This window comes from Dreissena polymorpha, chromosome 3, assembly GCF_020536995.1.
Source record: "Dreissena polymorpha isolate Duluth1 chromosome 3, UMN_Dpol_1.0, whole genome shotgun sequence".
Taxonomy (NCBI): domain Eukaryota; kingdom Metazoa; phylum Mollusca; class Bivalvia; order Myida; family Dreissenidae; genus Dreissena; species Dreissena polymorpha.
Genome location: NC_068357.1, coordinates 88,075,963 through 88,092,964, shown reverse-complemented (window position 1 = coordinate 88,092,964; position 17,002 = coordinate 88,075,963). Strand labels below are relative to the sequence as shown.

Below are 17,002 nucleotides of genomic sequence, written 5' to 3'. Positions count from 1 at the left end.
CATTTTTGCAGACAACAAATTTCCCAGCATGCAAAGGGTTAACCCACATGGATTAAGCCCTGTTTTCCCAGAGCAGGACTCTAACAAATAGTGCTTACTGTTCATGGAAAGCCTTGCTAGGTATGAGCCCTGCCAGGCTTTGATGGTCCTCCTCCCCCTCCCTGTATGCCTGCCACCAGTTCGGGTCCTCCTGGTTGATCACATGCAGGATCTCAGACTTGATGAACGACAGGCCCAGCTCCCTACACGGGATGTACAGGTCATCCTCGGGGTCATAGTTGAACAGGGCCTTCACATGCATCTGAAGGGGCAAAAACATGGGCCTCTATAGCAAATGTATGTCAATTAAGTTGCAATTACATGGGGGTCTATAGCAAATGTATGTCAATTACAGGTTTTTTTTCCACTTTTTGGGAAGATAGCCCATGGCTTTGGAATTGGGAATTTTATCGGCATTTTCATGAAATTAGGAAAATAAATTCATTAGCCTTTTTTCCACACGAAATGTCCACTGATTAGGGAAATACTAAATTTGATTTAACTCTTTATAATCATTTAAATTAAAAGAAAAAAATCATATAATACTTTGTTAGATGTAAATGAATTAAAATTGAGATAAAATACACATAAGATTTCTTTCTAAAAAAAAAAAAAAAAAAAAAAAAAGTTTTTTTTTTTTGGCAATTAGGAATTTTTTGCCACATTTTGGGAAAAACGTATACTTTTTGGGATTGGGAACATAGCCGAATTTCGGCTATAAAATTGGGCCAAAAAAAACCCTGGATTAAGTTGTAATTACATGGGGGTCTATAGTAAATTTATGTCAATTTGATTGCAATAACATGAACCTGACCTATAGCAAATTTATGTGAATTAAGTTGCAATAACATGGACCTCTATAGCAAATGTATGTCAATTTGGTTGCAATAACATAGGCCTCAATAGAAATGTTATGTCAATTTGGTTGCAACAAGGGTCTTATAGCAAATGTATGTGAATATGGTTGCAATAACGTTATTACAGTGAACAAATGAAACGTTTTATTATTTTAAGTTCTTACATTCCAATTCATTGGAATAATTTGATGATTGTGTTTTAATTGAACACAAAGTAAGCTGCAGTGTCTAAAGCAAATATGCGAATCTTGTGGAAATTTAAGAAAAGCTACCATTGCACCAAGGAGCAACATGATCATGGGAAGCCAGCACATAATACAGAGCCCCATTCTTGGAAAACTGGGCTCACTGCAGGTGTGCAAAGTGTCATCTCAGATTTCTCTGTGCAATCCACACAGGCTGATAAGGAATGACACTCCTGCTTTAATTGTCTTTTTTCTTTAAAGGAAAAGCAAGTCTTTACCAAGCAAAAAATACTCTGTGGCAAGTGTTGTCCCTGATTAGCCAGTGAGAACTAAACAGGCTAATCTAGAATGACAATTAACCCACATGCATCAACCCACTATTCCCAAACCTACATGCATCAACCCACTATTCCCAAACCTACATGCATCAACCCACTATTCTCAAACCCACATGCATCAACCCACTATTCCCAAACCTACATGCATCAACCCACTATTCCCAAACCCACATGCATCAACCCACTATTCCCAAACCTACATGCATCAACCCACTATTCCCAAACCTACATGCATCAACCCACTATTCCCAAACCTACATGCATCAACCCACTATTCCCAAACCTACATGCATCAACCCACTATTCCCAAACCTACATGCATCAACCCACTATTCCCAAACCTACATGCATCAACCCACTATTCCCAAACCCACATGCATCAACCCACTATTCTCAAACCTACATGCATCAACCCGCTATTTTCAAACCTACATGCATCAACCCACTATTCTCAGAATATGACTCTACAATTCAGTGGCGATTACTGAGGTAACTTACAATGCTGGTATTAACTGGCGCTGGGGTGTACTCATTGCACGGGTAGATGGTGAACGTTATTGTGCCCGTCATTTCAGCCTGTAAATGAACAAAAGAAACATACCAGTCTTTAAAACTCATAACAAAATTACAAGGACGCTGAGACTATGAAATGAGTTAATCATATCATCATAATAAACAAAACTTGCATTTTTAGTGGTGAAGAATAAGTTGACAATTTACATCAACCATGACCACTGACAGCCTTGATTTTGAAAATTATTAGAGGGATTTTTTGTAAGGACCTTTTCAGAAAAACTTACCTGCATTATTTTGATATCTCAGATTGGCAGAGTTGTCCATAAATACATGTATGGAAAAAGCCCTGGTCATATGTTTGAGAACAGTGCAAGGAACATTCATTCTGTGTTGTATTAATTCCATAGATCAGTTTTAGAGACAATAATTTTGCTGTACTAAAACTGTCGACAAAGACAGACAACTACTGACTATAAAAGCTCCCAATTGAGCACTACATGCAGGGGTGTGATTGAGGTGAAGTCTGAGGGGAGGAAAATTCTGTAGACTGATTTTGACTACACGAATTGCATGCATAACGCAATGACAAACCGTTAAACAGACATTTAAATAAACACCATCTTAAACTCATCAACATGATTTCTTTTATGAAAATCTTTTTAAAATCACTTAACATGTTATGCAAAGTCACCCGAGTATTAATTGTGATCAAAATCAATGAGTGTTCCGATACCTGTGAACGATGGCGGCAATCTTTCGTTTGAGCTCAATGCCTTTAAATTCTACATAAGGTCAACAATATTACAGTGTTCAACTAACGACATTTTACCACAGTTTGAGTTTACGTAGTTCAGATTTGTTCACATAAATAAAATATGACTTCAGCCTTACCAAGACAGTCGATCTTCCGTACCCATTCAGTGCTTTCTGATTTTTATCCACTGTTGTTTCTTCCCTTTCCCATTTAATTTTGTTTTTCAATAATTGCTAAATCTCCGAGATTTTGTGAGATTCGTTAGTTCGTCTTCATTAATGCTTCACAAAGGCGCCATTTGCAATCCAAATATGAAACACGTTTTAAAAGACCGATTTTAATTGGAAGATTGGGAAACGAAAGCCAATGACATCGCTCTTTTGAAAATATGTTATGACAGAATACCAGTGTTAAATGCGGAGAAGTTTCACAGGCCGCGGATTTTTTGGGCCGCTTATGAAAAACACCCGCAGATTCGGTCGTACTTTCACCCATTTTGTTTCAAATTTACGCATATCGCGGAAATGACCCCAGACAACCCGATCCGCGGAAATCCGCGAATCCGAGGAAAAATCACACCCCTGACATGCTAATATGAGCAGGCTCCATGGCGATAATAATTATAAAGCTTCATCTTTGCCTCAATCTATATTAACTTGTATTATCTAACTGATTGTTATGGAAAATAAAGCTGAAATAGTAAAAGCAATACGATTGGCCTGTATTTTAAAATGTTTCAAACTCAACAAAAGTTAATCTTGCATATTTTCTGCATTTTGATTTATTTTATGTTTATACGTCAATGAGGCATAAGGTGTTCACAGTGCGCTATTCCAGCTTGTTAATATCTAAAACTGTCTACAAAAACTTTTTTTTTATCCAACTTGGCTATATTGGCCAGGAATTTCAGAGCCTTACACAAAGTTTTGTCTAATCTTTTCATTTAAATATTAGTTAGACCTGTGTGACACCCGAACATGGCTGCACATCGACTGGTCTAATAGTTGTGTGGTTAGTTTCATATAAGCCTTGTTCTTGGAACACTGGCCTCATGCATGTGCACAAAGTGCACTCCCAGATTAGCACTCCACACTTTTCTCTTTAATGGAATTTTTGGTGTGACTTATTTAACATAAATAAAGTTTATGCGGAAAGTGTTGTCCCTGATAAAGCTGTGCAGAGTTCACAGGCTATTCTTGGAAGAAACTTTACACACATGAATTAAGCCCAGTGTTCCCACAACAAGGTTTCATATACTTACGAGTCTGTCTGACACTTCATTGATGTCCATTCCCTTCATGGACATGCCGTTGATGTCGAGTATCTCATCTCCCTCGTGAAGCAACCGGCTCTTATCTGCTGTCCCACCCTTCACGATACGGCTTATGATCACAGACTCGCCGTCATTACGCACCGTTGCACCCTGATATACACAGAACATAGATTTTCAATTCCAGAAACAGAATATATTATTCATTTTCAATGAGTTTCCTCCACCAATCAAATTATTTTCCCCTATAGTATTTTCACTCAGTTTGTCCCCTTTGATTGGAAATATTCCCTTCTCCAATCTGTACATTCTCATTGAATTTTTTCACCTCCAATCCAAAGCTTTAAACATTTATATGAAGATCCTTACTTTTGTTGCCATTTAACTACAAACAAGGGCTGTTTGTAAAACATGCATGCCCCCCATATGGGCTGTCCATTGTAGTGGCAGCCATTGTGTAAATACGATTTTTGTCACTGTGACCTTGACCTTTGACCTAGTGACCTGAAAATCAATAGGGGTCATCTGCGGGTCATGATCTATGTACCTATGAAGTTTCATGTTCCAAGGCAAAAGCGTTCTTGAGTAATCATCCGAAAATCATTTTACTATTTCGGGTCACCGTGACCTTGACCCTTGACCTTGTGACCTCAAAATCAATAGGGGTCATCTGCAAGTCATGATCAATCTACCCATGAAGTTTCATGATCCTAGACGTATGCGTTCTTGAGTTATCATCTGAAAACCATTTTACTATTTCGGGTCACCGTGACCTTGACCTTTGACCTAGTGACCTCAAAATCAATAGGGGTCATCTGCGAGTCATGATCAATCTACCCATGAAGTTTCATGATCCTAGGCGTATGCGTTATTGAGTTATCATCAGGAAACCATTTTACTATTTCGGGTCACCGTGACCTTGACCTTTGACATAGTGACCTCAAAATCAATAGGGGTCATCTGCAACTCATGATAAATCTACCCATGAAGTTTCATGATCCTAGGCGTATGCGTTCTTGAGTTATCATTCAAAAACCATTTTACTATTTCTGGTCACCGTGACCTTGACCTAGTGACCTCAAAATCTAAAGGGGTCATCTGCGAGTCATGATCAATGTACCTATGAAGTTTCATGATCCTAGGCCCAAGCGTTCTTGAGTTATCGTCTGACAACCACCTGGTGGACGGACCGACAGACCGACCGACCGACATGAGCAAAGCAATATACCCCCTCTTCTTCGAAGGGGGGCATAATAAACAATTGCAAATATGTTGTGGTTAAACCATTACCACTTAGATATGTATTTTGATGCATTTGTATTCCCTTAGAAAGTTAAATTTTAATTAAAGATCTTTCTTAGTAGATTCAAGTTTTAAAGGCTTCATTTCCAACCCTTAGATACTGGTGAGCAGCAAACAGCATAGAAACTGGCAGTCTGTTCTGGTTTTATGCTGTTGGCATATAGCCATTTTTACTTTGCTTCTGATTGGGAAAGTGTAAACATTACTTTATACAACATAAAGCAAGACATTTTGATTATTTAAAACACAGGGCTATTTGCCCTCCAAATGCAAAACAATTTCAGTTTTTATCTTTGACAGTTCAAAGGCTTTAAAACAAAAAGAAAAAAATGGCTTAACTTAAATATTTCAAAGAATATAGAGAAAAACACTTATATCTGCAAAGACTATAACAACTATTATTTATGAGTTTACAATGTGCAAACTGAACCTGTCAACAAATGACATTTATATGGAGCATCTGGTACGTTACCAAGTAATAGTAAGTCGTCACCAGCAAGTCATAATCTGACATGAAGCACTTACTGTCTTCATTCTATATTTTTTGACATTTAAAGTTAAATCATTTGTACAGTATATGAATATTTAATATTACACAAAAAATTAAAACAATATGAGATCTATATTTGTAACATAACTAGAGCTTTGTCACAGACGTGACGAATACCCCCACATGCCGCATTGACACATAATATTTTGCATGTCGTCTTCACAAAAAACAGCGGACACCATTCTCAATTTTTAAAACACACTAAGTGACCCCTTGACCTAGTTTTTGACCCAGGAAGACCCATGTTCTAACTTGGCCTTAAGATCATCTCCATAAAACTTCTGACCAAGTTTGGTGAAGGTCGGATGTAAACTACTTGAATTAGAGAGCGGACACCATGCTGAATGTTAAAAAACGCACTAAGTGACCCCGTGACCTAGTTTTAGGCCCGGAATGGCCCATGTTCAAACTTGTCCTAGAGATCATTTAGATAAAACTTGTGACCAAGTTTGGTGAGGATTGGATGAAAACTACTTGAATTAGAGAGCGGACTACAGGATGAGGTTTAAAACGCACTAAGATAACCCGTGACCTAGTTTTTGACCCAGCATGACCCATATTCAAACTTGACCTAGACATCATAACAACTTCTGACCAAGTTTGGTGAAGATTGGATGAAAACTACTTGAATTAGAGATCGGACAACATTGTGATGTTTAAAATGCACTTAGTGACCCCGTGACCTTGTTTTTGACCCGGCATGACCCATATTCAAACATGCCCTAGACATTATCAAGATACAACTTCTGACCAATTTTGGTGAAGATTGGATAAAAACTACTTGAATAAGAGAGCGGACAACATAGTGCAGTTTAAAACACACTAAGTGACCCCATGACCTAGTTTTTGACCCGGCAAGGCCCATGTTCATACTTGGCCTAGACATCATGTAGATACAACTTCTGACCAAGTTTGGTGAAGATCGGATGAAAACTACTTGAATTAGAGAGCGGACACTTAATACAGACCGACAGACAGACCGACAGACAAGTTCACTCCTATAAACCCCCCTAAACTTCGTTTGTGGGGGTATAATTAGAGCAAGAATTGTGTACCAAGAGTGTGGTGTGCCCTACATAATGCAAACAGTTAATACAGCCTGTATGTACCAGACTACCAGTTCTTTGTCCCTGTTGCTAAACATGAAGCCTATGCAACATGACATTTGACGTTTAAACAAGCACCATAGTTAGTGCATACAACATGTTGTCTTGCAAATGATACACCATTAGACCTTTAACCAATAATTGTAGTTAGTGCATACAATATTTTGTATTGAAAATGATCATACACTCTAATAGCAAATATTCTATACAGATATAGAACTGACAGTCAAATAAACATCTATCACTAAATGTTGTACCATAATTGGGCCATGCTCCGTGAAAAGCGGGTTTAAAGCATGAGCGTAGTGTTGTTCCACATTAGCCTGTGCAGTCCGCACAGGCTAATCAGGTCTGACACTTTCACTTTTATGCTATTTTTTGTTTCAAGAAAGTCTCTTTTTAGCAGAAACCCAGTTTAGGCGGAAAGTGTCATCAATTTTTAGCCTCTGCGGTCTGCACAGGCTTATCTGGGACGACACTTTACGCACATGCATTAAAACCCCTTGTCCACAAAGCACAGTCCATATGAGGACTTTGCAGAAACATCAAGTGTCCACTGTCCACTATGATTTTGACCTTGAAGTGACCAACATGGTCGTTCCAGGCGACATGTTGTCCAGACATTATGATTATTTGTGACAATAAGAAAGTGGGAGCATTACAACAAACTTTCACTCGTGTAAATACACTACGCAGCCCGCGATTTTTGCCTAAATCACCAATCACCGCGTTTGGGTCAACGTGGCAAATCGCGGTGATTCGCCGCAAATCGTGGTGATGCACCGTGATAACACTCTACGGGTGATTCAGCCATGATTTCACTGGGACCATCTTGGATAAAGATCAGCTGTAGGTTCATCGCAAAAAACCGCGAATCGCCGTGATTGGCGTTGACTACTATATTTAAATTTCAACTTATTAACTAATGTCATTATTATTGACGATCACATTATATTGCGAAAATGTATTCCAATATGAAAGTAAACACCGTACTTGCTGAATGTCGAATCCTGATTTCCAAACAATATCTTTATTTGTTGAAATAACAATTGTACAGTACGGCTCACGCAAAACCAACAAAGTTCGCGGCTACAGATTCTTTGGTTCTCGAAGTTTCTCCGCAGCCACAACGAGTATTCACTCCGAATCAAGCCGAGGCACTCGGCGATAATTCGCGGATATAAGAAACAAGTACAGATAATAACCTGATATTTTTACTTCTACGCCATTGTTTTAACATTTCGTCAGCTTCTTTGCATACTTCATACAATTACCATCTGTCAATGATTTTGTAGGTCAGTAACCATATCGAAGAAATTTACATAGGTTTAATCTCGGAAACGAAACTTGCTTTGAACGTTGAAATAAACGATATATATTTGCATAAAACTTGCTAAAATACACAGACGACACAAATATAAAAAATGTCGATCATTTGAATAAAATCAAATGGTTTATTTGTAAAATGAATACTTTCACTTCTTCCCGATTTTCAGAAAATGACTTTTACATGTGCATCTAAATTTAAATTTTGCTTCAGATGATGTACGAGTCTCCAATCCCGATTGGGCTGCTAGATCTAATTAATAAAATAGTAGCGTATAAAATGCATTTGATGGAACAATAGTAAACGTTTGTCTTTACTATTTATCGAGCAATGTTGAACGGCATATACTTTTGAAAATGGAAGCCGTGATCATTCGGAATTATCGTTATTTAAAATGTTTCAAACATAATTTGTTACACTTAAAATTAGGCGGTGAATCGTTTGATTCGGTGGCATTTTGTTTCATTTCGGACCTCGTGCAATTTTTTAGATCATAATCTCTGTGCTTTATTACTCGAAGTTGTTAGTTTCTGACCACGTGTGCTACTGAAAGTAACCATCGGGCTGTGTATTATGGTCCGTGGAAGTTGCTAGGACCCGTGTTGATGATCCCTAAATGTTAGATAAGCATGTGCACTATCAATTAAGTTGGTAAGTCAAAAGTTCTACTGAAAACCGCCAACTACGTCTTTGTTTTATTATCCAATCAAGCCCCGAACATCTAATATCCTGTGTATTACCAGAAACAAACTTACGATCTTGCACGCGTCGTCTGTCAAAACAATGATTGTATAGCTGTTAACATATTGAAGTAGCTCACACAGTTAATTCCCATATATGCTCTCGGAAACAGACTTGCATAAAACATTTAAAATAACGATATTTATTTTCATAAGAATTGCTAATGACAATTTCAATAAACAGATATTGGTTTATTTTCACAATATTAACTCCCTTTCTCTATTCCCAGCAAATGATGTGTACATGTTGCATTAAATCTAAACTTAAATTAATTTGTTTATTGGTCGTTGAAGAATATTATGAACTGTACACGACATTTGTGTGTAGTCAGTATACAATGCAATAATTGTTTCAATAACAAAGGAACTGAAACAGCGTAACGGTTACAATACAGCGTGTTTCAATTATATTTTATTTAGAGGAAATGTCAAAGCCAAGTATTTCCCGAGGTACCCCGGTAATTAAGTTGAAATTCACAACGAAACTTTTAATGGAAACTTTAATTAAAATTAATGATATCAATGTTTTACACACTATGAAATGTTTATTTACAAATAAATACACACACGCCAATTTTCGCGCGCTTTTTATCAGAACAAAGAAATTAATTTAATTCATTTGCACTATGTATTTGTGGCTAGAATTTGTAACCAAACATAGCTGCACACGACCATGCAAACCGTGTAAGGTGATTTACGCATGTACAATACAACTGATCTGATTGGGCGCTTATTTCATCAAATCTTTAATTAGAAACATATGCCGAAATTCATTTGATAATCTCGAACGTTTGTGTATGACATTCTTTGGGACTCTTATTGTCAATATTAACCAGAATTCGCTTTTAAAATGGAAATCGGGCATATGCGGGATTATCGAGTAATGGATAAAGACGGAAGAAGTTGCATGTATGTGATTGAAACAGTTGAAACGTATGTATCGGGGAATCGAGAGACTCGGAAAAATACAACGATTACATTACAATCAGTTATGAGTTCTCCATGGCTTCAAACTGTTAATTGCATAATCAAAAACGCAATTATCACTCTTCCAGGTGCGGCAACATAAAGCTAGGTGCGAACACTGTTTTGTTTTAAACACAGCATTTAAAAAGAAAAAAAAAAACCTGTCAGGGACATGGGTGTGGAATACATATTGACATTTTAAAAAGGATACTCAATTATATCTGCCAACAATGCTAATAATCCCATTTTGCTATAATCTCTGTGAAGATTATATATGTACATGTAACATAGGAAAATCTTTCTTCACCACGTTGACAGGAACGCGGTGAATTGCGGTGAATCACCGCGGAGATTATATTTATCGTATTTGCAGTGATCATGCTCGACCTAGCGTGATGAAACGCGCGAGATTGCGGTGATTTCTCACCCAAAATAAATAATGACCACCGCGTATCGGTGATTTCGGCAAAAATCGCGGGCCGCATAGTGTATGATAATAATCCAGAGATGGCCAATGTGAAAGAGTATGCGTTGCTAGTTTAATGTTAGTTACCAGTATTTTAATCAATAATATCATAATTGTAAACCCTTTCCAGCTCAGAAACAGAGTGAAAATGGCTATATTCAACCAGCATAAAACCAGAACAGCCTGCAGGTAACATGCAGGTTTTATGCTGTATGCTGCTCATCAATATCTTAGGGTCCGAAAATGAAGCCTTTTCAACTTGAATTTAGTTTAAAAAGTCTTTAATTTGATATGCATTTTCAAAGGTATTTCATATGTGTCAAAATACATATCTTAGTGGAAAGGATTAATCGTGTATTAGTGGATGTTGTTGGTCTTCTCCTAAGAGACAATCACTATGTTCAACCCTATGACACTGATGAGCAGTAAACAGCATTAAACCTGAACAGCCTGTTAGTTTCTCTGGTTTTATGCTGGTTGCATAATGCCATTTTCACTTTGCTTGTGAGTAGGAAAGAGTAAAGTGCGTACCAGTGGTTCGGTGGTCTTCTCCAGGTGGACAATTCGTATGACAGAGGCAGTGTCTGGAACGCTGTTAGGGATGTGTGGGTCCTCATTGGGGGGCTCCTGGTCCGCGGAAGACTTGAACTGGAGTTCGGCAACACTGTCCTGAGTGTACAGCAGCTCCTGGCACAACATAAAAGAATTAGACATATAGATTGGAGCATAGATCAGGAAACAATGGGGCTTAATGCATGTGTGTAGTGTCGTCCCAGATTTGCCGAGGCTAATCAACATTTTCAGCTTTTATGGTATTTTTCATTTAAAGGAAGTGAAAATCCAGTTTAAGCGGGAAGTGTTGTCTCTGATAAGCCTCTGCAGACTGCACAGGCTAATCTGGGACGACTTTATATGCACACTTACTTTGTACTCTTGTCGAAGGCATATACAAACTGAAGCTCAGTTCTATCCACAGTTTGTCTTTATTTTTACCATTGTATCACATGACAACAAATTCACATGACTACCGATTCCACAATGATGTCTTTTAAAAGTAAAATGTTTTTCAGTAATTCTAAAGAGAACTAGGACACCATTGCCCTTGCCAATTCAAAATGTACAGATGACAGAAATGCGATCGCTATATTGGACTGTCCATGGCCATGTCTCCACTATTTGGGCCAGTTCACAAATCCGAGCACTTACCTGACCTGTGCACAAGCCAAAAATGCTGCATCTAGCTGGGATCTCCTATAAGACCTATAGGACACAAATGCTTCCACTAACAAGAACAATCAATACAGCACATGTGCATCCACTAATTAGGCCTCACCATAGGCCACAAACGCCCCTCCTAGTTCAGACTTTACATAGGACAAAAATGCCACTAATTTATGGGACTGTCCAAAGAACGCAAATGCCATATTTTTTATTATGATTATTTTATTACATATATTTTTTTTTTTTTGGGGGGGGGGGCAGTTGCATTTAAGAATTTATTTGGACAGACATACACTAAACAGCCCCATGGACAAGGTTGACATTTTTATAAATTCTCGTCTTTTTTTGTAATGCTGGGAGCCAGTTTTAAATGGCACTGAAAATGGAGAAGCATAAATTCAATTTAATACCTGACATTAAACCAAAGAGGATTAAGGAAAGACAAACTTTTTATATGTAAACAATCAGATGAATAATGCAAACATTGCTATCACTTCACATACATGTACATGTATTAAACCCTCAAACAGTATGATGTCAAATGCTACACATGGCTAATAAATGACCCTAGCTTGGACTTATCAATTATTTACACTATTTCTTTAGTTAACATTTATAGTGTATAGCCAGGTATTTAGGTCGACCAACAATAATGAGTATCTATTCAGAACGATGACAGATAAAAGTGGATTATGTGCTGAGTGCTTTACTGGTTTATCTGTACTGAACAGATCATACAAGATACTTTGATATTGTCCCAGTGATGTAAGTAATTTATTTCAACTCTCTGTATATTTTAACTCATTTTCTTCCATGTAATTATGTGAACCAGTGAACAATGGAGTCTGCAATAGTCTTTTGCAAAATAAAAAAGCCTTTCAAAGTGTTGAACTAAACACAACAATCAAAATAAATGACTGACATAAATTCAGAATTGAATAAAAAGTTAAGGATTGCAAATTCTGCAGCTGATATCTTTCAACCCAATAATTTATGGGGTTCTTTTTTACAGCAAATTGTGGTAGCAATGTTGTAAATGTTGCATGGCTTTTAAATATATATATACACATGGCAAGATGACAAATGTAAGTTATTCATAAAACTATAGTGAATGCATGCAGTGTTGATGCTACGCTCTCCAATATTAACCTTGCACTGACTTTTATGCATGAATATATTAAAATACAGTTATGATGAATAAATTTGTTCCTGTACTCAAACCAATTTAAATTGATTGAACTGTTCCTCACTTGGCATACTGTTATGGCCTTGTTAAACTCATGCCAAACATGCAAGAATATAATCGACTGCAAACATAGGAAACAATCTAAACATATATATTGAGTTCACAAGTGCCAGGTCCATGTTGTCCAGCTTTCTACTGTTTACATAGCTAACATTGTATTGCTAATTTGATTAACATGTAGGTGCTTTTGTAAAGAAATCATTGGTAAATATAATACATTATTATGTTCACAAATATGTTGCTACAGAAAGCTTGAATATGCTTTGAGGACTTGCTTAAATTTTTATGTCAAATCATCTCATTTTTGCTGAGGAAAGTTCCAACAATTAACAATTTTTTGCAATTTTACATGCTAGATGATGTAGCACTTCATGTACATGTATCACCGGGGCATTAACTAGCTTTAGATATATTGACAAAATAGTTTGCCTTAGGGCAAATATGCAATATTTCCCCACTAATGGCTCATATCTAACAAGGGAAACATTTTATCATGATTGACAATGCTCATGACAGAAATCAATTGGAGAATAAGAATTCTTTTCATGAAACCATAGCCTTGAACTATTATAAGCAAGACACTCTTGTAAAAAGAAAATAATCATAGAATTACTGATTTCTACCCAAGAATAATCAATCAAGATTTTCTTCTTTAATGAGTAATGCTGATCATCGGTCTTTTTGGAAACTAAGCAAATTTTGCATAAAATTTGTTATGGCTTTCTGTATGCTTTGCAATAATTGTCCAATACACCATCACTTAACTATGCCTTTGTATACTTATATTTACAGAAATCATGCTTTATTGTCTTATTATTCAAATAATTATAAGAATAAAGACTATTATCAACAAGAATCTTCTAGCTATTTAACACAACATGACCCAGTTCTGATCCCTTGTTAACTGTGATGAACGCATGACAAAATGCACTCACAAAAGCTAAAAAGCAATAAACTGATCAAATTACGATCCAAAACAATTAATTCATTAAGAATCCCCTCAGCCCCTTTCCCTCACCTTCATCTGTGGCTTGTTAAGAATGCTGAGTAGCTCCGTGGTAACGGGTGACTTCATTGAACACAACGCACTCACGCCCTCCTCCCTCAGCTCCCGTGCGTTCAGGCATTCTGCTCGGTACTGCGGTGTGTGACGTTTAACCTCCAGAACTTTCTGGTGGACATCCACCGCGTTCTGAAACTGGGTCTGGTCAAAAAAGTTTGTGAGGAACTTCAGTTTCTCTTTGCCTTCTTTGGAGTGGACAATCTCCTTCATGTGACGCAGCAGCGCCAGAACATCCCCATTGCCTGCGACAACAAAATGTTAAATAGAGTCTGGCTCTACGAAAGCTGGGCTTAGTGCATGTCAGTAAAGTATTACCCAGATTAACTTCTGCAGTCCACATAGGCTAATAAGCGACAACGCTTCCACTTACATGGAATTTTTCGTTTAAAGAATTTGTCTCTTATAAATGAAAATCAAGTCTAGGCAGAGAGTGTCGTCCCTAGTTAACCCGGACTGTACAGGCTAATCTGGGACCACACTTTACGCACATGCATTAACCCTTTCAGTGCGGGAACCGAATTTTGAAGGACTTTGCAAACAGTTTGGATCCAAATGAGACGCCATAGAACGTGGCGTCTCATCTGGATCCAAACTGTTTGCTATTCTGATAGTATTTTTTGAAGAAAAAAATCGAAGAAATGCTAATTGTAGAAATTCAGCAGACGACATTTTAGCAGACGATAAATTTCCCAGCATGCAAAGGGTTAAGCCCAAGTTTCCAAGAACGAGGCTCAATACATGAATAGGCACAACAAAAATAACACATCAGAGTGTTCTAGCACAGGTGTACCTAAGGGTATTGAAGCTGCACAAGTGTGGTGAATTAAGTGTCAGTCTTTAAATTGGGGAGGCAGTATTTTTAAATTTCCCAAGAGTTTTCACATTTGAAAAGATGCAAATAACTGGTTCTACCCAGAACACAGACTTGAGGTTGTGTCTGTAGGAATCAAGCTAAACAACATATTCTTGTAATACGGCAAACAAAAATCCCAAATTGCCAAACATCAAAGATTAAATATTATGGTTATCTAATGGAAATTTTTCTTTAATATGTAACTAATGATTATGTATACTAACTTAAACAATTAAGACTGTTCCAGAAACTCACAAATACAATTCAAGATTATTTGTTTAAAATATAATAACATCTTGTTGAAGAGTCACATGTCTGTTGGACCTAATTTTTTCATTTTTAATAAATGGAATGAATGTGTAAAAAATATACTGAACATTTTTCTTGTAGAAAATTCTTCACTTAATACCCCATATTTTTGAAAACAGATAATAAAGCGCTCCATTTAACATCAGCTATGAAAATCCCAAGGGTTTCATTATAACATCTTGGCAGTAATCATTCCAGTAACTACAGCTTCTTGTGGCGGATTTCTAATAATCCGCAAAAATCTTCTTCAATTATGCGCTGTACATGTGCCAATGTGTCTTCTGTGCAAGTGACATTTCAATATTCACCCAGAAATGTGAGCTGGAATGCTGCTGTTTCCTCTAAAAGATATTCTGTCGCCTGTTGGCATTGATTTTTTAAGCATAAGGTTACTAAATATTTGGAGATTTGATGGATCATAAAATATAATAGTTGTTTCCATTGTTCAAACCTTTTAACTTTGGGATTTTCTGCATTCTGTATTAATTCTATGTGGTACATTAATGTAAATTATCATCACAATTGTTGCAAAATATTTAGATTCTCATCTAGGCAAGCAATGAAATATTATGTCATGTTAAGATATAAAGAAAATTATTCCAAACATGTGTGGGTACTGTTTAATAATATAATAATAGAATGTGTTCAAGAATTAAGGGGTTTTATAAGATAAGTTTTAATTACAAGATTTCAATTAACACAAAAGGTCAATGTCAAGGTCAGATGATGGTGGTGCGGTGGTCGAGTGGTAACACTCTGGTCTACCATTCCAGAAGTCCCCGGTTCAATACCCGGCCGGGGCACTGGAAATTTCAGAAGTGCTTCAAGTGTTTCCCACCCAACTAGAGATGTACTGGTCTGAAACCTTAGGTAATTATCGCGTGTAACGGTGCTATACACTGAGCACGTAAAAGAACCAAGGGATCAATTTGCAAAGAGCTAGGGTATCGCACGCGGATTCCTTGTATCCCGATACTGTCTCTACTGCTTGCTGTCTCTTCAGCAAAAAACCAAAGGACCCCATTGGAAATAAGTGCTTGCACTTTCATGGGTTATACTTGACTTCAAGGTCAAAAGAAATACATACATGATGTGTGTTCAATAAGTGATACATTGAAGTATCAAAGCTTTTTAATGTTTATCTGTAACTGATGTCAAGTAAACTATTTATTTAAAGGGCAACCAAGAATTTTGACCTTAAGTTGTCTTAGTAAAAGAAGTAGGTCAATGTCAAATGAGATCAGGTGATGTGGGTTTTTAAAGTGTTCATGGGTAGCCTTGATGCAAGTGTCAAAGCTTTGTAGATAAAGCTATTGAAGTTTTACCAAACATTTTCGTTAAACAAGACCCTCTAAAATAGTCAGAGTGTAAACGTAGGTCAATGTTAAGGTCAAATAAAGGTCAGAAGATGATGTGGGTGTGTTGACAGGGTTGAAGGACATCATCCATGTAAGTATCAAATCTTTGTAGCAAGGAATATTGATGTTAAACAATACTCATAATTTGTTAGATTAAAAAAAGGAATTTGGACTTTGTGCAGTAGTCAAGGAGGGTATTGATGTCAGACCAAACTTATTATTTTGGATTAAACTTGTTCAGACTGACAGACCAAAAAGAACAGGCCAATGGCTTATGATATACCTCTCTGAATCAGCAAATTTCGAGTGCATACAAAATACAGGTGAAAAAACAACCTGTTATTTATATAGGTGTGTCATTTAATACTATCAAGTCCTTTTGTAAATCAGTCATCAATAGATGTTTGACATTTCCAGATGATTTTTAGTTCAAAATATTTGAATAACTGATCAAGAATTTCTAGAGATAATTGTGCAATTGGGGATGCAATAAAACTGAAAAGCTTTCCAAAATCAATTCCTTTTGGAAGAATGCA

At 36.9% G+C, this 17,002-nt stretch overlaps 1 protein-coding gene across 6 annotated transcripts in view; it reads right to left on the bottom strand.

Moving 5' to 3' along the window:
* LOC127875153 (protein PALS1-like) overlaps positions 1–17,002 on the bottom strand; it is a 93,086-nt gene that overhangs the window by 17,426 nt on the left and 58,658 nt on the right. For all 6 annotated transcript variants that reach the window (XM_052419997.1, XM_052419996.1, XM_052419999.1 and 3 more), the window contains 5 exons: positions 13,902–14,188; positions 10,948–11,103; positions 3,951–4,112; positions 1,918–1,995; positions 99–301 (listed from right to left, as the gene is read on the bottom strand). In XM_052419997.1, coding sequence (XP_052275957.1) covers positions 99–301; positions 1,918–1,995; positions 3,951–4,112; positions 10,948–11,103; positions 13,902–14,188 — 886 coding nt within the window. The remainder of the gene's footprint in view (positions 1–98; positions 302–1,917; positions 1,996–3,950; positions 4,113–10,947; positions 11,104–13,901; positions 14,189–17,002) is intronic.